This window comes from Mesoplodon mirus (assembly GCF_964341445.2).
Source record: "Mesoplodon mirus genome assembly, chromosome: 8".
In the NCBI taxonomy this organism is placed as follows: Eukaryota; Metazoa; Chordata; class Mammalia; order Artiodactyla; family Ziphiidae; genus Mesoplodon; species Mesoplodon mirus.
In genome coordinates this window covers 85986183-86013353 of record NC_138984.1, presented here as the reverse complement: position 1 = coordinate 86013353, position 27171 = coordinate 85986183, and the positions used below count along the sequence as shown (strand labels likewise).

The 27171-nt window shown below is 38.4% G+C and overlaps 1 protein-coding gene across 1 annotated transcript in view; it reads left to right on the top strand.

Moving 5' to 3' along the window:
• Positions 1–27171, top strand: part of METTL8 (methyltransferase 8, tRNA N3-cytidine) — an 89313-nt gene that overhangs the window by 21444 nt on the left and 40698 nt on the right. The window contains exon 2 of the mRNA XM_082631549.1: positions 15450–15604. Coding sequence (XP_082487675.1) covers positions 15462–15604 — 143 coding nt within the window. The 5' untranslated portion in view covers positions 15450–15461. The remainder of the gene's footprint in view (positions 1–15449; positions 15605–27171) is intronic.

Here is a 27171-nt window from a genome sequence, read left to right as displayed (position 1 = left end):
TTCCTCTTCCACTACCTGACTTCTAAGTATTGTATTCCCTTGAGTTCTGCCTATCTCCTTTTTTCCTTGATCAATTCATCATGACTTCACCCACCAACCTGTAGACCAGTGACTTGTCTCTGAAATCTATATCTCTAATGCCTACTAATTACCTGAACTAACTTCCAACTATCTTTTGAGGATATTCATTTGAATGTATTGTGGGATCCTTAAAATTCGTCATGTGCAAACTGACCTTATTCTCTTCCCTTCCCTACCCACATCCCACCATTATCCACCTTTTTTGAACTCTGTCGTGAATAGTGTCATGATCTACCCAGTTACCCGGGCCAGAAATCTTGGCTCATATTTGACTTCATCCTGCTTTCACAGCTAGTCATTTCAAAAAATCTATTGGTTCAGCTTCTAAAGTGTGTCTTGACTTTGCCCCTTCTTTGATTCTCATGCCACTATCTTTGGCTCTCATGATCCGTGACAAATTCTTCTTGAGTGTAGCCCTCATCTAATCAATTCTGTATAGGAGTGGTTCTCAGTCATTGATGTGCACCAGGATCATATGTGAAGATTTTAGAAGCTGTAGGTGCCCCAGTCCCAGAGCTTTGATTTTTTTTTTTTTTTTTTTTTTTTGTGGTACGCGGGCCTCTCACTGCTGTGGCCTCTCCCATTGCGGAGCACAGGCTGCGGACGCGCAGGCTCAGCGGCCATGGCTCATGGGCCTAGCCACTCCGCGGCATGTGGGACCTTCCCGGACTGGGGCACGAACCCATGTCCCCTGCATCAGCAGGCGGACTCTCAACCACTGCGCCACCAAGGAAGCCCCTAGAGCTTTGATTTTTACTGCTCTTGTTTAGAGCGCAGTGATAAGATGGCAGGATAAGACCATCATAACAATCTTTATAAAATACAATCTTTATAAATTACAATCTGAACATGTTGTTTACCTGTTTAGAACTCATCAGTTGTTGACAGTGTCTATAAGAAAATATTCAAACTGCTTTATTTGGTATACATAAAGATTCCTCATTATCTGGCCCCTGCCTAATTTTCCGGCCTTATAATCATTTCTCCACTCCAACCTCCATCTGTCCCTCACATCGTAGGCTCTAAGCATATAAAATTACTTTTAAAAAATAAACGTTTAATTTTAGAACAGTTTTAGATTTACAGAGAAATTGTGAGAATAGTATAGTTACCATATACTCCATACCAGATTCCCCTGTTATTAACATCTTACATTAGTATCTATATTTGTCACAATTAATGAACCAATATTGATACGTTATTGTTAACTAAAGTCCATAGTTTATTCAGATTAAAAAAAGTTTTTTCACCTAATATCCTTTTTCTGTTACAGGATCCCATCCAAGATACACTACATTTAGTTGTCGTGTCTCTTTAGGCTCGTCTTGGCTCTGACAGTTTCTCGATTTAACTTGTTTTCGATGACCTTGACAGTTTGGGGGAATACTAGTCAGGTATTTTGAAGAATGTTTCTCAGCTGGGGTTTGTCTGATATTCTTCTCATGATTAGACTGGAGTTATGGGTTTGGGGGAGGAAGAAGAATACAGAGGCAAAGTGCCATTCTCATCATATCATATAAAGAATATATACTATCAACCTGACTTATCATTGTTGATGTTAACCTTGATCACCTGACTGAGGTAGTGTTTGTCAAGTTTCTCCACTGCAGTCACTCCCCCACATCCCATACTGTACTCTTTAGAAGGAAGTAACTATGCACAGCCCACATTTAAGGAATGAGGAGTTATGTTCCACCTCCTTGAGGGTGGAGTGTCTACATAAATTATTTGGAAGTCTTCTGCATGAGAGATTTGTCCCTTCTCCCCCATTTATTTATTTATTCAGTCAACCATTTCTATCAATATGAACACATGGATATTTATTTTATATTTTGGGTTATAAGCCAAAATTATTTTGTGGCTCAGAGTATCAGTGTTTCAGCTTTGGCCATTGGGAGTGCTTTCGGTTGGCTTATGTGTCCCTTTGACATATGCTTATCATTATGGGTTGTTTTTTTGTGTTTGAGCAGTTCCTTACTTTCTGGCACCACGCTACAGGCTCAGTTTATATATTCCCTGCCCCAATCCTAGCATCAGCTAGTTTTCCAAGGAGCCCTGCTTCCTTTTATTAGAGAATGGTATTAGAAACCAAGATGGTCCCTGGTGTGCTTGTTGCTACAGGGGTATGTTTGCCTCTCAACTAACAGAATAAGGAAATGTATGTGTGTATGCTAACCCATGTATATACACACATCTATAATTAGTTCTGTATGTAACATCTGTATTTATATTAAGCTAAATATGAGTTCATACTGATGACTCCAATTCTAATTCATTACCATATGAATTATTCTAGCCTTCTCCCCTCACTTATCTATAACCTTCCACTCCTGGTGAGAAGCCTGATTCCCACCATCTGCTTCTTAATTGTTCAATTCCAGTATATTTGTATAGTGACTTCAGAATTGTTAACCCTTTATCAACTAAAGCACAGTGCTTATTACAATTCTTACTGCCCTTAGTCTTAAAGACTCTACTCATTTCCAAAGTTACTTAGCATCTTTCTTCAAATTACTTTTGCTTCCCTGAATATACCATATGTTTTCACACTTCTTTGTCTTTATTTGTGCTAGTCCCTCTGTCTGGGGTGCCCTGGTTTTTACCCTTATCTCCTTGGAATATTGCCACTCACTCTTCTAGACCCAGCACAGATGTTGCCTTCACCAGGAAGCTTTCCCTAGCCACAACCGAGAGACTTAATCACTCATGCCTCTGTACTTTAATAGCACTTTATGCCCACCTCTATTACACATTTCTCAGGACTCTGTTTGCATCTCATTCTTCTTCACTTGGTGGTAAGGTTCTTTTTTTTTTTTTAATTTATTTCTTTTTGGCTGCATTGGGTCTTTGTTGCTGCATGTGGGCTTTCTCTAGTTGCGGTGAGCGGGGACTACTCTTCGTTGCAGTGCACGGGCTTCTTGTTGCGGTGGCTTCTCTTACTGTAGAGCATGGGCTCTAGGCACACGGGCTTCAGTAGTTGTGGCTCGCAGGCTTAGTTGCTCCACAGTATGTGGTATCCTCATGGACCAGCGCTTGAACAGGTGTCCCCTGCATTGGCAGGTGGATTCTTAACTACTGCGTCACCAGGGAAGCCCTGGTGATAAGGTTCTTGAGGGCAGGAACCAAATAGATTTGTCCCTGGATTCCTAGGACTCAGTAGTAATGGATGTTATGTTAGAATCCCCTTGGGTGAAAATTACAGAAAACCTAATAGTAGCTAAAATATATAAGGATTTATTTTTCTCATCTAGCAGGAAATCCAGAGGAAAGTGGTAACTATCATTGGTTTACCTGTTCAATGATACTGTCAAGAACCAGGCCCTTTCCCTCCCCTGTACACAGCATCACTTTCCTTTATTCAGGAAAGAGGCAGAGTAAGGGTGTCAGCAAGCCATCCTCCAGCCCCTTTCTCTTCTGTTTGGAGGCAAAGACTTTTGCCCTTTAACAGACTTCTGTCATCCAGCACATGGTCACATGACTCCTCCAACTGCAAGAGAAGATGGGAAGGTGTATTTTTAGGAAGGCTAATCTTTTCAATAAGACCAAGATGTTGGAATTAAGCTCCAAGTAATCACAAGGCCACAAGGAGGTCAGGAATCTGTTTCCTATCGAATAAAAGGCCTGAGGGTAGACAGAAGACCAGGCCAAGAAGACTCTGTAAGACAAGAGGAGAAAAGGCTTGATCTCAGTGGGAACAACATCTGTTATTGGTAGAAAGCAAAAGTGTACCTAATGAGGAATCTAACATACTCTGACCACCCACTCTATATTCCTAGCATTCTGTATTGCTCCCTGGAAACTTTCAACTTGTCTGTTTTCATGTGGAAATTGTGTCATTCTTGTGAATTTTACTTTCCATTCTCTAGCGCCTTTTCTGTGTCATACCTCCTGTGATGTGACAGAATTTTACCTGATAGACCATGGTGCAGTTTGCCTTGATTTTTTGCAAGTTATAACTAATTGTAGTTCTTTAAAATAGAATTTACACAGTTCTATAATTTCTGCCTACCTAAATCCCACATTCTTTTGAAATTATGGAAATACATTCATTTGGATGCTTTTATTCATTAATGTTATATTTCGAGTTTTTTTAAAAAATTATTTTTATTTTTGGCTGCATTGGGTCTTCGTTGCTGCGTGCGGGCTTTCTCTAGTTGCGGCGAGCGGGGGCTACTCTTCATTGTGGTGCATGGACTTCTCATTGCGGTGGCTTCTCTTGTTGCGGAGCACAGGCTCTAGGTGCACAGGCTTCAGTAGTTGTGGCATGTGGGCTCAGTAGTTGTGGCTCACAGGCTGTAGAGCACAGGCTCAGTAGTTGTGGTGCACGGGCTTAGTTGCTCCACAGCTTGTGGGATCTTCCCGGACCAGGGCTCAAACCCGTGTCCCCTGCATTGGCAGGCAGATGCTTAACCACGGCACCACCAGGGAAGCCCCCCCAAGGTTTTTATATATAACATTCATTTATGACTTGAATTCTTTATAATATTCCATTTTGTGCCAGGACAGCCTTATTGATACATTAGTCCGAACATGACTGGGTAAATCCTGCATACAGGTGCAAGCATCTCCTGCCATCTAGAGTACCTAGGGTTAGAGCCATTTGCAATGAATCAGAAAGCAGAAGTCTCATTAAGTGTAGAACTCCATTAACTTCATTCATGTGAGTTTTTTACTAGAATTTGTAAGGACTGGTAACACATAAAGTATGCATGTAACCTAATACCTTTTCTCAGCCCACCAGATCTGATTACTACTTCCAGAAGTTACCGTAGTGTGCACAAATGTGAAATGGCAGGTGAATGAGTTAAAACAGATTTCATTCTGGTCCAGCATGTTTTTGGAGACAACTGCCAGAGCAATTAGAATAGAATACCCTTCAGCTATTCAGGTTTAATGCAGCTTTGAGATGGATTTACATGAAATCCTTCATATAACGTGGGAGTCCCAGTAACCTCTTGTGCGTGTGAGGGCATGGTGACACCTTTAAGGGTGGTCTTAGAGAGGAAACACAGCACGAGATTCCCATTTTGAAGCTGCGGAGTGCCTGACGTCATAGTGTGAGCCAAGTGCTCTGCGAATACTTACTGTAATTATTGTTGTTGTTCTGTTCTCGCTAATAACCTTATTTATTCTCTGAAATTATACTCATCCAAAGAAAGGTTAAAACAAGGTCTAAGAGTTGCCTGAGCTCTTTGCCTCACAGATGGTCACCCTCAGAGTTCTCTGAAATTGACAGAGTTAATCGAAGCTTCCGTTTTCACGCCTGCAGTTGATACTTAGGTGTTTCTTCCCTGTCGCTTTCACTATCCAAAACAGTACGACAACAGCACCTGAATGTGCTCTCATTAACGGTAGCCTCTCAGGTGATGTTAGTGCAGCTTTATCGAGGCGTTGTTTGTTCCTCTGAATGGTACCAGCTTCCCAGCCGGAGAAGGAAAGCTAAACGGTTACAAAGGTAAGAACATGAATGTCTCCCTAATTTATTCATTTAAAGGACGCTCAGAACCCAGGAAACATCCAAGGGAAGTTAACTTTTAAGCAAAGGGCAGGCATTTAGTGTATGATTAACGGCAGTTTCTTTCTCTGAGATTTCAGTCAGCTGAGACAACTGGGAATCATTCTTAGGGAGGCAGCTCAGAGCCAGCGAAGTGCTCCAAGGATAATCATTACAGAGTCACACAAACAACAGTACTATTTGCTCTCGTTCTTTGGTGCCCTTCCAATAGTATTGAGATGTGAGGAAGCAATCTCAGGCTCCAGCTTAAATAGTAAGGGAAAGAAGTCCTTCTTTGCCCCTACTCCTCAACTGAGTAAAAGTAAAAGACCAGTGAAACGAACAGGGTGTTAAAATGTTATGTTATTTAGGTTATGCAAGAGCACTTTGCCTGTATCTTGAGATTAGAGTCCTGAAAAAGAGAATGACTGCGCTGCCCTACATCTGGGGACTGGTGTCTCCCAGTGGCATTGCTTGCTATTTGATTAAGGCCCAAGAGAAAAAAACAGAATTGAGAAAGATGAAGGGAGGGAAGAAATTCTGGGCTTCCTTAAATCAAATACAATAAATTAGCAACCCCAGTAAAGACTGGGGAGTCAATACTGTGATCCTTCTTGTATGTACAAAGGTAGGGCGCAAATTGTATATATGTGCATAACAAAGATGTTTAAAAAAAAAGGTAGGGCTTCCCTGGTGGCACAGTGGTTGAGAGTCCGCCTGCCGATGCAGGGGACACGGATTCGTGCCCCGGTCCGGGAAGATCCCACATGCCGCGGAGCGGCTAGGCCCATGAGCCGCGGCCGCTGAGCCTGTGCGTCCGGAGCCTGTGCTCCACAATGGGAGAGGCCACAGCAGTGAGAGGCCCGCATACCACAAAAAAACCCAAAAAGGTAGAGCATAGGCTCTCCCGTTCAACCGCTTGGGGTCAAGTTGAAGCCCCATTAGTTATTGGTTGGGTAACTTTAAGCATGTTACTTTACTTCATTCTGTGTGAGGTTTTCCTATGTAATATGGGTATAAAAATAGGACCCCTTGGTAGGGAAATAGAGGTTAAATAAGATAATAATGTAAAGTGCTTAGAACAGGGCCTCAAACATGGTAAATACTTAACTTTTTTAAAATTAATATTTATATGAAAAATAAATTGGGATTGGCGATTTACTTCTTCAAAGATCTTTCCAAATTGCAATGTATAGCATGCAGTATTTCCTTTTACTAAAATCATCCCTTTTATTTAAGAAGTACTTAAAACAATTACTCTACAAAAATAACATTTGCAGTTACTGAAAACATGAAATATCCTATATACATCTTACCTATTCCAGAAGAATGTGATATAGTTTGTTAGTATGGTAAGAACTGTGAGTCATTGTGAAAAGGGCCACATTTTAGTGGAAAGCAAAGCATTTAGCCAAAATTTGGAGGTAGGGCAGAGATCTCTTCCCTACAAGTCATCCTTCTACACCAAGGCTACTGCTTTTGCTACAAGCATAATATGGTGTTAGTGGTAAGCTCAGAAAACTTGTGAGTATTAAAACCACCTTCTCCTTGGCTTGTCATACGATATATATGTGGAACCCAGGTCATTTTATACATTTGTTTGTTTCCTTGTATTCTAAAATGAGCGCACACTTACCTACATCTGAGAGCTGGCAGGAAGTCTGTCAGCTCTTCATGGCATACCAATGTAGTTATAGCATAATAAATGCTGTTGATAATGAAGTTCTCTCACTCTGATACCCATATGAGCTTCAGTTCCTTTCTAGATCTGTTCCTCAGTGATTGCTTTAGCCAACTGACTATTCATGACTGAGTCTTGGTGTTGAGATCTCAGAGGGCCGTGGCCCTAAAGCCATGCTCCTTCTTCATTCTGTTTCATTTTGACCTTTTTTTTTTTTTTTTTTTTTTTTTTTTTTTTGCGGTATGCAGGCCTCTCACTGCCTTGGCCTCTCCCACTGTGGAGCACAGGCTCCAGACGCGCAGGCTCAGCGGCCACAGCCCACGGGCCCAGCCGCCCCGTGGCATGTGGGCTTCTTCCCGGACCGGGACACGAACCCGTGTCCCCTGCATCGGCAGGCAGACCCTCAACCACTGCGCCACCAGGGAAGCCCCCATTTTGACCTTGATAGGACCTGAGAGGAAGAACCACCGTAGGATGGTGAGCTGAAAGTGAGAACCTATAGGCCAAGTAAGTAAAAGAAATACCACTTGATTATATGGACTAGAATTTGATATGGCAGAATCAGTTTGAGCTAAGTTAAGTGAAGCATCAGGACCACCAACCTTTTAAGGTGCTTCCAACAGTAAATTAAAACTCAAACACCTAACAAGGATTTGTGGAGATTCTTGTTGCCTTCGTATTTCTCTGCTCTGGACTGTTGTAACTCAAACTGCCTTAGCAATTAAAGCACACCAAGACATGCCTAGAAAACTCTTACCAGGCTTCCCTCTTGGATATCTGCAAGTTTTGTTCCTGACAAACACCTGATAACTAGGAACTATAATGAGAAGCCCTAAGTCTGTGGGAAAACTGCATTGTAATAATGTGGCCAATATTCAGACCTTTATTTCATACAATTGTACTACTTTTCCACGTTATGCTGGCCTCATAAAAGAAATTGAGAAGTGTTCTCTCCCCTATTTTCTGAAAGAGTCTGTGTAAGATTGGTGTTATTTCTTCCTTAAACATTTGATAGTCACTAGTGAAGTCATCAGGGCCTCCAGTTTTCTTTGTAGGAAGGTTTTTTGGTTTGTTTTTTTATTGTGGTAAAATTTACCATTTTAACCATTTTTAGGTGTAGAGTTCAGTGGCATTAAGTTTATTCACATAGTTGTGCAAACATCACAACCAGCCATCTCCAGAACTTTTTCATCTTCTCCCAACTAAAGCTCCATACCCATTAAAAACTTAACTCCCCTTTTTCTCCTCTCCCCAGCCCCTGACAACACCATTCTACTTTCTGTCTCTGTGAACTTTATCGATCACTCTAGGAACTTGATTTAAGAGGAATGATATAACATTTGTCTTTTTGCAATTGGCTTATTTCACTTGGCATAATGCCTTCAAGGCTTATCCATGTTGTAGCATGCTCCAAAATTCCCCTATTTTTAAAGTCTGAATAATTTTCTATTTTATGTGTATATCACATTTTGTTTACCCATTCATCTTTGATGGACATTTGGATTGTTTCCACCTTTTGTATATTGTCAATAATGCTGCTATAAACATGGTGTGCAAATATCTCTTTGAGCCCCCACTTTCACTTCATTTGGGTATATATCCAGAAGTAAAATTGCTAGATTGTATGGTAATTCCATGCTTAATATTTTGAGGAATTGCCATACTATTTTTCACAGCAGCTGTACCATTTTACATTCCCACCAGCAATGCACAAAGACTCCAGGTTCTCCATATCCTTACCAACACTTGTTATTTTCTTTTTTTGTTGTTTAATTATACCCATCCTAATGGATGTGATGTTTGTTTGCTTTTAATTATAAATTTTATTTACTTAATAAATTTAGAGCTCTTTAGATTTTTTTCTTGTGCTGTTTTATTAAGTTATTATTGGTAAACTGTATTTTTAAGGCATTTATCCCATCTAATAAATGGAATAAAATTGTTCATAATAGCTCCCTATTAGTGTTTACAAGGTCTATAGGGTCTATGGTGATGTCTCCTCTTTCTTTTTTTTTTTTGTTTTTTGTTTTTTGTTTTTTGTTTTGCGGTACGCGGGCCTCTCACTGTTGTGGCCTCTCCCGTTGCGGGGCACAGGCTCCGGACGCGCAGGCTCAGCGGCCATGACTCACGGGCCCAGCCTCTCCGCGGCATGTGGGATCTTCCCAGACCGGGGCACGAACCCGTGTCCCCTGCATCAGCAGGCGGACTCTCAACCACTGCGCCACCAGGGAAGCCCAATGTCTCCTCTTTCATTCCTATTATTAGAAATTTGTATTTTCTGAAACACAAATGTTTGGTATCAGTCTTGTCAGAGGTTTATCAGTTTTATTAATATTTTCAAAGAACAAACTTTTGACCTTGATCTTCCCTGTTTTGTCCATTTTCTATTTCATTGATTTATGCTTTTATTTTTTATTATTTCCTTCTTTCTACTTACTTTGCGTCAAACTTACTATTTTTCTAGTTTCTTGAGATTGAAGCTGAGATCATTGATTTGAGATCTTTTTTCCTTTCTAATAGAAGCATTTAAAACTAAATTTTTCTAAACATTGCTTTAGCTACATCCCATAAAATTTGATATTTTAAGATTTGATTATTATTCAGTACAACATATTTTCTAATTTACCTTAAGATTTACTAACTCATGTAAATCTTAGACCCATAGGTTATTTAGAAGTACATTGCTTAATTTCAAAATATTTGGGAATTTTTCTAGATATCTTATTATTATTTTATGTTTGGATAAAGAAGCAAAAATAAGCAATACGCTCCTTCTTTAAAATGTAAACACAGAAATATATTTTTTAAAAGATATATCATACACAACACTGCATAAGACAGCTGGTGAGGTTATATTAATATTAGACAAAGCAGACTTCAAGAAAATGACTATTACTAGAAATAAGGAGGGATATTTATTAATGAGTCAATTCATCAAAAATATTAACATTGAATATTGCTATTGTGGTCAGAAAACATACTCTGTATGATTTGAATACTTTGGAATTTATTAAGACTTGTCTTATAGCTCAGTATATGTGGTCTGCCTTGGCAAATGGTTCATGATCACTTGAAAAAATGTATATTCTGCTGTTATTAGGTATATTGCTCTTTCTATAAATGTCATTCACGTCAAGTTGATAATGTTCAAAACTTCTATGTCCTTATTGATTTTTTGATAGTTCATTTCTGAGTGTTGTTCTGTTTATTACTGAGAGAGGGCTATTAAAATCTCCAAGTATTGCCGTGAATTTGTTAATTTTTCCTTTAAAAAATTCTATTTTTGCTTCGTGTATTTTGAAGCTCTGGTATTAGGTACGTGTACATTTAGGATTTTTATGTCTTGATGAATTGGCTCATCATTATTAAATGTAATAGTCTTTTTTTTTTTTTTTTTTTTTTTTTTTTCTTTTCCTGTGGCACGCGGGCCTCTCACTGCTGTGGTCTCTCTCGTCGCGGAGCACAGGCTCCGGACGCGCAGGCTCAGCGGCCATGGCTCACGGGCCCAGCCGCTCCGCGGCATGTGGGATCCTCCCAGACCGGGGCACGAACCCGCGTCCCCTGCATCGGCAGGCGGACTCTCAACCACTGCGCCACCAGGGAAGCCCTGTAATAGTCTTTTTAAAAGTCTATTTTGTCTATTATGAAAGACCTAGATCCCACCACCTCAGATCAGAAGAAATGTCAGCAGCAACCCCTGCTCACCAGAAGGAATCAAGAAAGGACTGCTCTCCTGCTCAAATATTTGTCCTGCTCTTTTACCAGTCATCATTGCACAGAGTTTATGTTTAACACCAAATTCTTGTAGGGCTACCAAGTCCCATCTCTTTTTTAATTGTAATCTATTTGTATCTTTAAAGTGCTTCTCTTATAGACAATACAGGTATGCCCTGCTTTTTGAAAGTTTGCTTTACCTCCTTCACTTTGATAAAAGACCTACATTGGTACCTGTTGTTGCTAAATGAAAGAAATCTGAAGACGATTTTCACTTTTACGAAAAAAAGGTGAAAACCGAAAATAGCTTTCAGTGTTTGTTTTGCAGTGAGCTGTTACAGAGGCGGTGCAAACCCTGAGCCTCAAGAGCGGCACCTCCAAGCTCCTTCCCTGGGAACTACACTCAGCATCCCAGCATTAAGCCGCCATAGCTTTGAGCATCTGTGTTTTATCTTGATTTATTTTGTGCATCTATTAACAAGATGTGTCCTAAGGTAATTGCTTTTTTGCTTTACGCCATTTTGGCTTACAAAAGGTTTCACAGGAATCCTCCACTTTTGGATAGTCGGGGAGACCTGTATATGGTTGAGTATTGCTTTTTCATACAAATTAACAACCTGTGTCTTTTAACTGGAATCCATTTACACTTAATGTAATTACTGATATGGTTGGATTTAAATATGTCATCTTGGTATTTGTTTTCTTTTTCTTTTTTTTTTTTTTGCCGTACGCGGGCCTCTCACTGCTGTGGCCTCTCCCGTTGCGGAGCACAGGCTCCGGATGCTCAGGCTCAGCGGCCATGGCTCACGGGCCCAGCCGCTCCACGGCATATGGGATCCTCCCGGACCGGGGCACGAACCCGTGTCCCCTGCATCGGCAGGCGGACTCTCAACCACTGCGCCACCAGGGAAGCCCTTGGTATTTGTTTTCTAATTGTTCCATCTGATCTTTAGTTTCTCCTTCTTCCTTTCCTGCCTTCTTTTGGGTGAATAGAATATTTTTAGCTATGCTTCTTCATGTTATTTCAAATAAAAGTACTACTTATCCATACAGTTTCATTATGCAAATAATATCTTAGTTAAACTTGTATTCAAATTAGGGTATGCCAAAGACCTAAATAGACATTTCTCCAAAGAAGATATACAGATTGCCAACAAACACATGAAAGGATGCTCAACATCACTAATCATTAGAGAAACGCAAATCAAAACTACAGTGAGGTATCACCTCACACCGGTCAGAATGGCCATCACCAAAAAATCTAGAAACAATAAATGCTGGTGAGGGTGTGGAGAAAAGGGAACCCTCTTGCACTGTTGGTGGGAATGTAAACTGATACAGCCACTATGGAGGTTCCTTAAAAAACTAAAAATAGAATTACCATATGACCCAGCAATCCCACTACTGGGCATATACCCTGAGAAAACCAGGAATTCAAAAAGAGTCATGTACCAAAATGTTCATTGCAGCTCTATTTACAATAGCCAGGACATGGAAGCAACCTAAGTGTCCATCGACAGATGAATAGATAAAGAAGATGTGGCACATATATACAATGGAATATTACTCAGCCATAAAAAGAAACGAAATTGAGTTATTTTTAGTGAGGTGGATGGATCTAGAGTCTGTCATACAGAGTGAAGTAAGTCAGAAAGAGAAAAACAAATACCGTATGCTAACACATATATATGGAATCTAAAAAAAAAAAAAAAAGGTTCTGAAGAACCTAGCAGCAGGACTGGAATAAAGACGCAGATGCAGAGAATGGACTTGAGGACACGGGGAGGGGGAAGGGTAAGCTGGGATGAAGTGAGAGAGTGGCATGGACATATATACACTACCAAATGTAAAATAGATAGCTAGTGGGAAACAGCCACATAGCACAGGGAGATCAACTCGGTGCTTTGTGACCACCTAGAGGGGTGGGATAGGGAGGGTGGGAGAGAGACGCAAGAGGGAGGAGATATGGGGATATATGTATATGTATAGCTGATTCACTTGGTTATAAAGCAGAAACCAGCACACCATTGTAAAGCAATTATACTCCAATAAAGATGTTTTAAATAAACTTTGCACTCCAGAAAAAAACCCAACAAAAACAAATTAGCATATGCCAAAAGAGAGTTAGTTAATAGAGGGTACATAAAGAGAGCGGGACTCTCTGGTGGTAGAAACCAATTTTCTCTACCAGAATTCTTTTGGGAGCTGACCCTGCCCTTCTCTTTTTTTCTCATCACAAAATGGAACCATGACCTAGTAAACATTAAGCTAACATGATAGTAATAACATAAAGCACATATTTATTAATCATTGCAGTGACTATAACTGGATAGCTGCCTGTACAGTGTCAACTCTTCGGTCACTTCCTTCTTCCACACTGCAGGGATCTAAGGAGCTACCTTGGGAAATATGAAGTAACTTCCTTCCAATTAAATTTATGTCAGACAAGTACCATTTTTGTGTAGTCAGTCAAACAATTAATTCACAAGCAGCTTGGTGCTGCCCTTAGAAGTTTGCGATTTAGTTGAGAAAGCGTTTATGTTAAGTAGTTTTATTATGTATCTCTATTATATTTATTAAATAGTTTACTATATATTTATATAATAAAAAGATAAAGAGCATTGCAAGGCTGTTGTAGATAAAAACATAAATGAAATAAAGATGTTTGTGTGGTTAATTAGAAAAAGCTGCCTAAGCTGGACAAATTGCCACATGTTTAGACCCTGGCTATACCATGTTTTTCTATGGGCCAGCAGTCTGCAAGGCACACACTTCTCTGACGTTTTCCTGAATTGCCTAATATCCAATCTGGCTATGCCTTTTTGTCTCCAGCTGTCTATAGATGTTCTTGGTCGTTTATAGTGAGAGAAACATCCTTTTTTCCCTTCTCTTCCTCTTCTATATATAGATAGATATAGATAAGTATCACGTGATTATCTGAAGGATTGAAATTTCATTTTGATTTGGCTTTCCTGGGTGGAAAACATTTACATCATTTCATACTTTTGAGCATGAATTGCCTCTTTTTCTAGGTGTAATCCATTTCTACTCTTCAGCATACGGAAGATTTTATGAATAATGTTCAGTGCAGAAAGAGAGTTCTAAAAATAATTGTGCTGGTAGGGTTTTGTTAGTCTTATGTGGAACAGTGACAGGAGAAAAGAACAAAGGCACGTCAGAGGAAAGGTAGTGGTAGGCAGAGCATTTGATTTCATTTGCCTCCACCAAAGAGCTTGCATTTAGTGGAGAAGGAAAAACAAATAAGAAACGGGAGATCTGCACTAGCTATTGAATGTTTCATTTCTCATCACTGTTAGTCACATTTGAATGGAATCATTGCAGTCTTTTTGGTGTGTATAACTAAACCTTTTTTTCCCAAAAGGAAAATCTTGAATTTTATGTTTAAAAGCACAATGAGATGTTTTTGACATTCTGCAGTTTGTTTTGGAATTCATAGTCTTAAAACCTATTGGCTTTCAGTAAGATGGTAAAGGGTGTACAATACATGTCATTTTTATGCCTGGTAGCACCTGCGATAGTCTCTGATGCATATTATCTATACACACCTTTTAGCATCTGTTTCTACCTGACAGCTTACAGCGTTAGGCTGAATGTTGCGATTAACAACTGAGTGGGGGTGAAATGCCAAGCGGTATTACAATGGATTCTTATTGGAAAAAATAAGCTCTTTAGAGCTTATTTTTGATACTTTTCCATGAAGATTTTAAGCCGACATATATGCCAGTACATAATTAAAATAACATACTCTTTAAATGTTTAAGTTATTCTCCAGAAATGGAGATAGATTTGGCTAATCAAATGATGATTCTCCTCTTGAGCTGGGATTTAAGCATGTGTTTTGTACAGGGAAATCTGTTTTGCAAATGCATTACTGATTATTCTTTAAAATGTATGTATACAGGGTTGTTAGAATTAAGAATTGTTGGGATCATATCTTAATATAGTATTTACTTATTTATTTTACCAATATTCATATTATTCAGCCCAGCCCAGGGAATGAGATTTTAAAAATTTGTTCTCTTATTCTGCTCCTATACTTGGGTTTTTGGTCTAGTGGTCATCAAATATTCCCTAGAAATACATTTGCGTAGAATTCCCAAAACAAAATAATAAAATCACTTAAAAAACATTTTAGTATACAAAATCCAGATTCTGGGCTTACATGCTTTGGCCATGTGCTAAAAATTATATAAGCAAATACCAAACAAAGCCAAGTTGGTCAAGGCTGTGACTTATAAAGAATGCCAGGCAATGTTGTACACTCCAAATATTCTTTTCCCTTCTCTTGACCTGAAAAATACTTCAGGAAAGAAGCTACCATGCCCATCTTTCATTTCAAATTTTTTAGTTTTCATGTCCTTTCTCAGCTTGTAAACCTTTTAGGCCAGTTTTTGGCTCTTAGATAAATAATATAGTGTTTAATCCATATTGACTAATTAACTGTTTGTAACTTTCCAGGTACTGATTAGGATGAATGTGATTTGGAGAAATTATTTTTCTTGTCTAAGGATAAGAAAAGTGCCTCACAGATACCAAAGTAGTTATCACCCAGTGGCCCCTCTGGGATCAAGGATTTTAACTGATCCAGCCAAAGTTTTTGAACACAACATGTGGTAAGTTATCTTTTTAGGTGTGATATAATGTATGTACATTAAGCATCACCAGTGTTATTATTTTCATTTAGTGCCAGAAAAGGATTTTTTAAATTGAGCACTTATGTTGTTGAAGTTAAAAAGCAAGGGTAACTGATCCCAACTTAGATGTTGCCAATTCTGAATTTCTTTGCAAAGAGAATTAGAAAAGTGAAGTTTCCCAAGTGCTTTCCTCAGCTTTGGGTTCTTGCAGGCCCTCCCTGCTCACCTCTGATCCTGATTTGGCAGCATATCACTGAGGGGGCTGCTTTTCTAGGTAGAGCCCTCCACTTGCCTCTTTTACAAGTACTTATCAATCAGCAAATGTGTACTCAGTACCTGCTGCTTACTGAGCACCAGGGAGAACACATTGGTTTGACCTTAATTCATGCTTTTAGGAAATCCACCCTCTATTTGTGAAGATAGATGGGTATTTATAGGAAAAACTGATAATTAGAAATACAAGGCAGCAAATTGTAAGGGCCCAGAGTGTTCTTATAAGGCATAGGTCTGTATAAGAACAACTCAACAATGGAGAATCACTTCTATTTTGGCATAGTCAGGAAGATTTTTTTTTCAGCTTTATTGAGTTATAATTGGCATATAAAGGAAGGTTTAAGTGGGGAAACTGAGATATTTATTCTTTCTCCAGTACCCAGTATGGTGCCTGACACATAAATATTTGTGGAATAATAGATAGGTAAAGCTGGAGTAAGGGCATTCTAGGTGGGTAGATAGTCGTATCCACCTAGATGAGGAAGTATAAGGCATATTCAGGAGAACAGGATAGTTTGCCTAAAATAAAGGCTCTTCTAGGAGATTGGTAAATGATAAGGTTGGAATGGTAATAGGCCAGGTGTGGGGTAGGAGCAAGATTGTGTGTGGTCTTAAATTCACACCTAAAGTGAAAGGTATTACAGAGCCACTAAAGAGAAATGGCATTCATTATACATGGTATATTAAGTATAAGTATTTGGATAACAGTATAAGGATAGATCAGCAGGTAGAACTAGAAGCAGAAGAGGGCAAATAAGAGAGAGATTGTAAGGGAAGAAAAAATAGAACTTGGTGCTTCTGTAGAATAAAGGAAAAGGAAACATTTGACTCTGAAGGTTTGATCTTAGATGACTAATAGAAATAGAAAAATCGGGGCTTCCCTGGTGGCGCAGTGGTTGAGAATCTGCCTGCTAATGCAGGGGACACGGGTTTGAGCCCTGGTCTGGGAGGATCCCACATGCCGCGGAGCAACTAGGCCCGTGAGCCATAACTACTGAGCCTGCGCGTCTGGAGCCTGTGCTCCGCAACAAGAGAGGCCGCGATAGTGAGAGGCCCACGCACCGCGATGAAGAGTGGCCCCCGCTTGCCACAACTAGAGAAAGCCCTCGCACAGAAACGAAGACCCAACACAGCCATAAATAAATAAATAAATAAATAAATAAAAAATTTTTAAGGTGCAAAAAAAATAAATAAATAGAAAAATCAAGAGGTAAATTGATTTTTTAAAAAATATAATAGAAGAAAAACGGGTGGTTTATCTTTTTTTAAATTGAAGTGTAGTTGATGTACAATATTATATAAGTTACAGGTATAAAATATAGTGATTCACAATTTTTAAAGGTTATACTCCATTTATAGTTATAAAATATTGGCTATATTCTCATCCTTGTAGCTTATTTTATACATAATAGTTTGTACCTCTGAATTCCCTACCCCTATATTGCCCCTCCCTCTTCTCTCTTACCCCGGTAACCACTGGTTTGTTCTCTATGTCAAACAGGTGGTTTCTTATAAAGTTAAATATACACTTACCATATGACACAGCAATTCCACCCACTCCTAGGTATTTACCAGAATAAATGAAAACATACGTCCACATAAGGACTTGTATATGAGTGCTCATAACAGATATAGGAATTTGACAAAATAAGAGGTAAATTGATTTTTTATTTTGGAATAAAGATGGTGCATTTAATTTTAGATATTTTGAATAGGTTTTGAGAGAGGGACATCCTGAGAAAAATGTCCAGAACATAGACTCCACTGCTAGGAAGAGAGAGCAGTCAGGGCTGAAGATGTGAGGTTGGGTATAATATCTGCAGATAAGATTGTTATCTGACTAGCCTTGGGAGCAGGACCTCTAGGGCTGGGAAAGTAATTCATAGACTTTCTGTGTTTATATTGCAACAGAATATCAATTTTAAAAGGAAATAGATTGACTTTTTATTAATTAGTCCTGCACTATACAATATGGTGGCCACTACCCACATATGGTTTTTGAGCACTTGAAACCTGGTTAGTCTGAATTGAGATGTGCTGTAACATTTTGAAGACTTAATACAAGTAAAAGGTAAAGTATATCATTAATAATTTTTGTACTTAATTATTCAATAAATGTTAAAATGATATTATTTTGGATATGTTGAATTACAGTATATTATTAAAATTAATTTCCTTTCTTTTCACTTTTTTTTATCATGGCTACGAGAAAATTTTAAATTACATGTGTGGCCGACATAATACTTTCTTGGACAGTTGCTAAGTTAAACCATTTTGACTATCATCACCAATTTGGACAGTTATAATAGGCTGTGAGATAATTGTCAAACAGTTAAACCTCCAGAGGAACTTCTGGTCCTAGGCAAGCTCCTCATTTGCCAGTTTTTTTGTTTTGTTTTTGTTTTTTGTCAGTAGACTCTAGTGATTTAGTTGTCTACATCTCTTTTTCCATTTGCTATCACTAGCTTTTTTGCCCAGGATTCCTGCCTGCCCATTTAAGTTCTGTTTTGTCATAGGCTCTCAGGGAAGCAAGGGTCATCTGGTTCAGTGCCTCTCAAATACTGTGGTCTAGCTTAGGGCTGCTGCACAAGAATCCCTTGAGGTATGGCCCAGGAATTTGTAATTTGAAAAAGTTCTTTTAGTAATTCTGTTGAGCTACCAGGTTTAGGAATCCTTGATGCAGTCCAATTGTTTCAAACTTTAGCAGAATTTTTTTTCCAAGTGAACGCTTAACATAGAATCCCAATATTTAAAAGGTAAAAACAAACCTACTCTGAGTGAAGTGAAGTGGTCATAGAGGCTTGGGGCATCGACAGCTCCACTTCCCTTTTCCTCTCACATCCCTCCCTCCCTCTAGCAGCCTAGAGGACCTTTAGGGTTCAGCTGACCACAGTTTGAGAAACCTTGATCTGATCTCTACAGCCATCCTCCTCCATAGCATACCCCCAAAGAAGTTACCCTGCCTGTGCAGGATACCTCTAGTGAACTCTCTCCAAAGCAGATACATACTGTAATAATAAAAAAATAATAATTTTCTCCAAGGGAAGAGGAAAGTAGTTGCTTCACATCACCTCCCCACGTCCCCCACCCCAGGTCCCATTTTTTTGCTTGAAGAGAAGATAAGTAAATTAAACTGAAAACCAGAAGACTGGTTTACTTTCTCCTTACTTCAAGTCCAAAGTTCTGTCTAAAAGTTCTCACTTCCTTCCTTATTTCCTCCTTTATATTTAAGAATAATGTCTCCTCATGCTGAATTTTGATTTTTAAGAAGTTTCTTAACAAGTACATGTCAGTTTTCTCTCAGAGATGTTGATCAGAATTGTGTACAGTTCATTTTTCCCTTTAGCCTCTAGTCTAGTTAAATAAGAACTATTTACTCTATACATGAACCTCTTGTTAAAATTTTTTTGAGAAAAAATAAAAATACCCTTTTTCTTCAGTTTCTATATCCTGAGTAATATTTGCCCTCCAGATTCTGGATATTACTAGTATTTACGTCTGCCTATAGGCTCTTAATTCTTAATAGTTTAGTTAAGTGAATTTCACGTAACATAAAATTAACCATTTTAGGTGAACAGTTCAGTGGCATTAATTACATTCACGATTTTGTGCAACCAGCATCATTCCAAAACATTTCCATAACTCTAAAGTAAAATCCCTTATCCATTAGGCCTCTTACACTCATGCTACAGTTCCCAGCCCCTGGCAACCACCAATCTGTGTTTGTCTCTAGAGAATTACCTCTTCTGCATATTTCGTGTAAATGAGATTATACAATATGTGATCTTCTGTGTCTGGCTTCTTTCCCTTAGCATAAAGTCTTGGAGATCCATCCATATTGTAGCATGTATCAGTACTTGATTCCTTTTTATGACAGAATAGTATTCCATTGTGTGTATATACCACAGTTGGTTTATCCACTCATTCACTGATGGACATTTAAGCTATTTCCACCTTTTGGCTCTTGTGAACAGAGCTGCTGTGAACATGTGTGTACATGTACTTGTTTGAGTTACCTAGGAGTGGAACTGTGGGGTCGTGTGGTAATTCTACATTTAACTTTTTGCAGAACCGCCAAACTTTTCCACAGTGACTAAATCATTTTGTATTCCACTTAGAGACTTTTAGTTATACTTACTACATTTATCAGTTTGGGGGGCACTGACATGAAACTATATTCAGAGTGCTTATGAGACATGGCCCAGACATCTGTCTGTATTGAGCAAATTACACAGTTACTTGGAAAAATCATTCCTTATTCCATGCTGCTCCTGGTTTAAGTGTATAGGAACTTTTCAGGGAATCCCTGAAATTTATAAGGAAGCAGTAAGCACTTGTATTATCATACAACTAAATCAGCTAGGCCAGCAGCTTTCAAGCTTTTTGGCAAGACCCACAGTAAGGAGAATAGTTTACATCATGGAACAGTACCTGTATGTATAACACATACACATATATGAAACAGGAACAGAAGTTTCCTATGCAGTTTTACCATGTAAGACATGCACTCATAGTTTCCATTTGTTCTTTTCTGCTCCATTTTTGTTTATTTCTCTTTTTAAATGTAGATGGGCTAACTAAATTGATTTCATGACTCACTAAAAGTGTCATGACCTTTAGTTTAAAAACACTGAGCTAAGTGATTCTCTAGATCCAAGGTAAGACCTATATCCTGTAACATGACTTTCTATTACATAACCCATTTAAATAGTTGACTGTTTCCAGTATCCCAATAGAGTTCAGGTATCAAGAATTCTTTCTTACTATATAGTCTGAATTTTCTTTATGCAATAATTTGTCATGAGAGGCAATCTAGATGTTAAAAGAGGCAGTCTACATGTCTAACTTTAGGAAGTTACTTAATCTCTCTGTGCCTCAGTTTCCTCATCTCTAAAATGGGATAATAATAGTAATATTAACCTCATAGAGTTGTTGTAAGGATTGAATTAGTGTATATATATATTATTATATAAATTGTATATACATGTTAAATAAGCAACACATAAGAATTAGCTGTATTATTATTATTACCATTTCCTAACATGTACTTTAGTTACTTATGTATCTGTTTTATCTTCATTATTAGATTGTATGACTCTTCAGAGAAGAACTTAGCTTATATCTGTTTCATTGCTATATTCTCTATATCATAGGCACCCAATAAGTTTGTTTGAATAAGTGAATCAATGTAGAGAAATAGGAGGTCCAGTTCATGTCTACTCGAAATTTACAGCTGGACTGAGAGTTAATATCGTAGCTATAAAAAATAAAATTAAATAAATAAAAAATAAAATTTAAAAATATCATAGCTAAACATGGGCTTCAGAACCCAAAAAATCTGAATTTAAGCCCTGACTCTACCCCTTTCCAGCTGTAGGAATTTGAGCAAGTTTTTTTCATGAGGTGTTATGAGTATTAAAGGAAATAAATATGTAAAACACTTAGTAGTAGTAAGCTCCCTAAAAGGCATCATTCTTGTTATTATTATAAGATGGAGAGTTGAGATATATACCAATGAATAAATAAACAGTATAGAGGACTATGCAGGGTCATACAGTGAAGACAGTGAAGACCATAGGAATAGTCTTCAGAATAGGAAGAGATTTTTGAGATGGGGATGTAAGAAAGTCAGTAAGATTTCATAGAGTAGGTAGGATTTAACCTGGGCTCAGAAGGATGAGGAGGATTTAAATAGTGAAAACCATTTTGTTCTAGACATGAGCATGAGCAAAGATCTGCATTGTACATGAGGTATATTTCCTGTACAAAAGCAAGCAAATAGACCAGCCCACTTGGAAGAGAGGTTTCACATTTTGAAACTGGGTAAATGGTGTGACAAAAGAAGTATTTTAGGAGAATTAATCAGGCTCTGTTGTTCAGGACACCTAGAGTTAACCATTATAGAACATGAAATGATATCTTTTTTCCTCAGCTTTTTTTTTTTTTTTTTTTTGCGGTACGCGGGCCTCTCACTGTTGTGGCCTCTCCCATCGCGGAGCACAGGTTCCGGATGCGCAGGCTCAGCGGCCATGGCTCACGGGCCCAGCTGCTCCGCGGCATGTGGGATCTTCCCGGACCGGGGCCCGAACCCGTGTCCCCTGCATCGGCAGGCGGACTCTCAACCACTGCGCCACCAGGGAAGCCCTCCTTAGCATTTTTGTTATATTGACATGTACCCATCACTGGGCTAGGTTCAGAGCAGTACTCGAGAGGAACAGCAGATGATCACTGCTCTAAAGGAGCTCTAGTCTGTTTCACTAATAAGCTTGAGTCCTCCAGGTAAAGAAGATGGAATGAATCTGAAAAACAAAGTATTCCTCCTCCAACAAAATGAATAAGAAGTAGTAAAAGCAAGCAAAAACTATGCCAACAGCAACTACATGAGTTCATACTGTTCATACATAGACAATTAGTGACCAAGGAAAGAAACTATAGATTCATGTGTGGCTCAGAGTGGCTCCTAACCCTATCTTTATCCTTCAGAAGCAGTACTAGGGAAAGGTCAGCTGACAAATCATTGCTAATACTCATTAGGCAGCCCTGGCAAATGTTGAGAAAGAGCCCTTGAAAATAAATGTTCTTACCTATCACAGAAGAATTTGAGGTCTTAGTAGAGCAGGGAAAATCATGGGACTCACCATTTTCCAGAGTTCCATGCTGAATTGAAACTATCCAAAGCCCAAGGGAAACCCCCTTAGGAATAGGACACATCCTAACTAGATAAGTGAAACCTAGCATAGATAGGACTTAATAAATCTCCAAAAAAAAAAAAAAAACAACATCGCAGACCCAGACCCTCATAAAATAAAGGCTGCCAACTACCCAGTGGAGTTCCCCCTTCTCCCCCACCTCTGACACCCTCAGATTACAGAAAAGTGCAGAGGATACATAATACCCAGCCTTCAAACTAAGCTTGCAGAGGAAGATAAACCTGAGTAAGGTTTGGTGTCAAGAGAATTTATCTGCCAACAAACCAGAGAGGAAAGAAGGAAGGAGGGGAGAAAGAACATAGCATGCACAATGGATTAGTTTGCATTTTCCAATATTTTATGTAAAGGAAATCACAATATATACTCTTTTTTTTTTTTTTTTTTTTTTTTTAACAGTACGTGGGCCTCTCACCACTGCGGCCTCTCCCGTTGCGGAGCACAGGCTCCGGATGCGCAGGCCCAGCGGCCATGGCCCATGGGCCCAGCCGCTCCGCGGCATGTGGAATCTTCTGGACCGGGGCACGAACCCGTGTCCCCTGCATCAGCAGGTGGACTCCCAACCATTGCGCCACCAGGGAAGCCCTATACTCTCTTTTTTTCTGGCCTCTTTTACTAAGGATCATTATTTTTAGGTTTATGCATGTTGTTGCATATATCAATAGTTTGTTTATTTTTATGACTGATAAAAGACAGAATAAAATCAGAATATATAAAAAGCTCTCAAAATTCGTTAAACAAACAACCCAATAAAAATGGGCAAAATATTGAACAGACACTTCACTGAAGAAGATACACAGATAACAAGCATATGAAAAGATGCTCAAACATCAGTAGTCATGAGGGAAGTGCAAATTAAAGTCACAATGAAATACTACCAAACATTTATTAGAATAGCTAAAATTCAAAATATTGTACCAATACTGTTGGTGAAGATGCAGAGGAACTGGAATTTTCATACACTGCTGGTGGGAATGTAAAATGGTGTAACCACTTTGGAAAACAGCTTGGCAGTTTCCTAAAAAATTAAACATACAACCTCTATATGGTTCAGCCATTCCATTCCTAGATATTTATCCAAGAGAAAAGAAAGCATACAAAGACTTGTGCATGATTGTTCATAGCAACTTTATGTGTAATAGCCAAATTTGGCAACAACCCAAATGTCCAACAAGTAAATGGATAAACCAATTGTGGTATATCTATATAATGGACACTACTAATAAAAAAGGAATGAAACTATTGATACACACAACAACATGAATGAATTTCAAAATAATTATGCTGAGTGAAAGAAGCTAGAAATAAAGAGTATGTACTTTACTTTTACTGTACTAGAAAATGCAAACTAATCTAGAGGCCGACAACAGATCAGTGGTTGTTAGTGAAGCAGGAGGGGGGTGTGGCGAGAAGCAGAGGGGTGGAAGGAAGGGATTACAAAGGTGCACCAGAAAACTTGAGAGTAATGGATATATTCATTAACTTGGTTGTGGTGACGTTTCCATGCATATTACATTTGTCAAAATGTATCAAATCATATACTTTAACTATGTGCTGTATGTCAGTTATACCTCAATAAAGCCATTAAAAAATATGGTTACATCCATACATTGGAAAACAATGTAGCAGTTAATAAAAATAAGAGAGATCCATGTGTATTGATATCAAGGGATGGCTATGGTATGTCATTAAACAAAAAGAGCAAGTTGCAGAAAAGTATCTCTAGTATGGCCTCATTTTTATTAAGGAATTTCTATACGTGTGCTACAGTATATACATATCTTTGTTTTTATATACACAGAAATGTCTGGAAAGGTCCACATCATACTGATAACACTTTATCTCAGGGATGGACATGGGGATAAGAAGTAGGGTAGAGATGAAACTTCGTATTTTATAAGCATTAGTATTATGCTCATCATAATACTAATCTTCCTCATCTTCCTAACAGTTTTGAGTTCTACCAAATCTTCTTCATTTTCATGTCCCCAGTTCACAGCCCAGTGCCTAATAGATACAGGTTGTCAATAAATGTCTAATGAGAGAAGTAAATATTGTTTTTTTTCCAGCAGCTGTGACCTCTATCCCTTGTATGCAGAAGTGGGAAGGCATTGGTTCTTTCTGTGTGTCTTTTGTATGTCATTCATTCCTAAGTAAGAAAATGATTTACTAATAAAAATAATCAACTGAAATATTTATTACGGCCAAAAAAGATAAGTGGAAAGCCAGGACTCAGAAATGTAAATTAGTGTCAATAGTAGAAAAGATTTAATTGAAGTTAGTTCAATTATTCTCTGATTTACCTATAACAGCTATATTTTATCCATCTGAGACATTTTTTTTACCGATTAACAGCTCTGTGAAGTCATGGCATTTCTTAAAATTGATGGCATCTTACAATTGTAATTGGAAGTGATTTTTTCTTTCTTACTTGTACAGAAAATAATGGTATCTTAGATTTGATAAAATAGGATAATTATAATTTCAAAGTACATAGTCTTAGTTGTACACTGTTTTGAGAACTATTACATTTATTTTACTAATACAAAAACTAAGAGACATAGAAAATATAAATTACTTTCCACTGCCATACATCAAGGTTAACATTTGAATATTTGTTATATTGTTAGAAAAGCATGAAAACCTTTTGTTATATGGATAAATAGGCAACAGACATAAAAGATTGACCCAGAAGGAAGTACATGTGAACATATGGGAAAATATACAACAGTAAAAGAAATACAGATCAAAACAATTTGGTACCTTTTTAGAGCTACTAAAATAACACCAAAAAAGAAAGAAAAAGAGAGAGAGAGAAATTTAAGATAACACCGTATCCTGGTAGCAGTGTAAGTTAATACAATCTGGTTATATTTCTGTTTATTTTTTGTCTCATCTGTTCTTTTATTTTTCTCTACTGGCTTTTTGGCTATACATCTTTTGATTATTTTTTGTATGTTATTTTAGATCAATAGTTTCAAACATTTTGGTCTTAGGACCCCTGTACACTGTTAAATCATTGAGGACCCCAAAGACCTTTTATTTATGTGGATTATATCTATTGATATGTTCCATATTAGAGATTGAAACTGAACATTAAAATATTAATTCATTTTAAAACAACAATAATAAACTCATTACAAGTTAACATAAATTACATATTTTCATGAAAATATCTATTTGCTCCCAAAAAATATAGTGCAAGGAGTGCATTGTTTTAAATGTTTGTAAGTCTCTTTAATGTCTGGCTTAATGGAAAAAGCTGGATTCTCATATGTGCTTCTTCGTTTAATCTTTTGTGTAATGTTGTTTAGGTTGAATTATATGAAGGAAATTTGGCCTCACACAGATATATACTGGTAAAAGAGAGGAGTTTTCTAATAGCGTCTTAAGATAATTTTAGATATTTTTCTATTTTTTTTTAGCTGTGCCCCACATCTTGTGGGATCTTAGTTCCCTGACCCGGGGTTGAACCCTGGCCCTCAGTGAAAGCACAGGAGTCCTAACCACTGGACCACCTGGAATTCCCCATATTTTTCTTTCCTTTTTAAAAAATATTTATTTATTTGTTTGTTTGTTTGTTTATGGCTGTGTTGGGTCTTTGTTGCTGCACACGGGCTTTCTCTAACTGCGGCAAGCAGGGGCTACTCTTCATTGTGGTGCGCGGGGGTCTAATTGTGGTGGCTTCTCTTGTTGCAGAGCACTGGCTCTAGGTGCGCCTGCTTGCTTCACTAGTTGTGGTTCACAGGCTCTAGAGCGCAGGCTAAGTAGTTGTGGCGCATGGACTTAGTTGCCCCACGGCACGTGGGATCTTCCCGGACCAGGGCCCGAACCTGTGTCCCCTGCATTGGCAGGTGGATTCTTAACCACTGCGCCACCAGGGAAGCCCCCCCATATTTTTCTTGATACTACATTAAATCTCAACAGCAGCAGTTTCTTAGTTGCAATATGGAATATGAAACCATATCAATGAACTTTTGGTATTGTGCTATATTACAATCCATTGTTACACCTTATACTTTTTTTTTTTAATAAATTTATTTATTTTATTTATTTATTTTTGGCTGCGTTGGGTCTTCGTTGCTGTGCCCCGGCTTTCTCTAGTTGCGGTGAGTGGGGACTACTCTTCGTTGCGGTGTGCAGACTTCTCATTGCAGTGGCTTCTCTTGTTGCGGAGCACGGGCTCTAGCCGTGCAGGCTGCAGTAGTTGTGGCTCATGGGCTCTAGAGCGCAGGCTCAGTAGTTGTGGTGCATGGACTTAGTTGCTCCATGGCATGTGGGATCTTCCCAGACCAGGGCTCAAACCCGTGCCCCCTGAATTGGCAGGCAGATTCTTAACCACTGCACCACCAGGGAAGCCCACACCTTATATTTTGAATTTTTTTTTTTACGTATGCATCATTTTATGACATCATGTATGGATAATTTGGAAAGTTTAGTTCCCTGTTTTATGTAGATTCAGATTACACATTTCATTATACAATATTCAGAAATCACATTTGTTAATACACCATTATTCCCATTAGGAAAAATCTCTTAAGTATTGGGAGCTATCCAACTCATGGT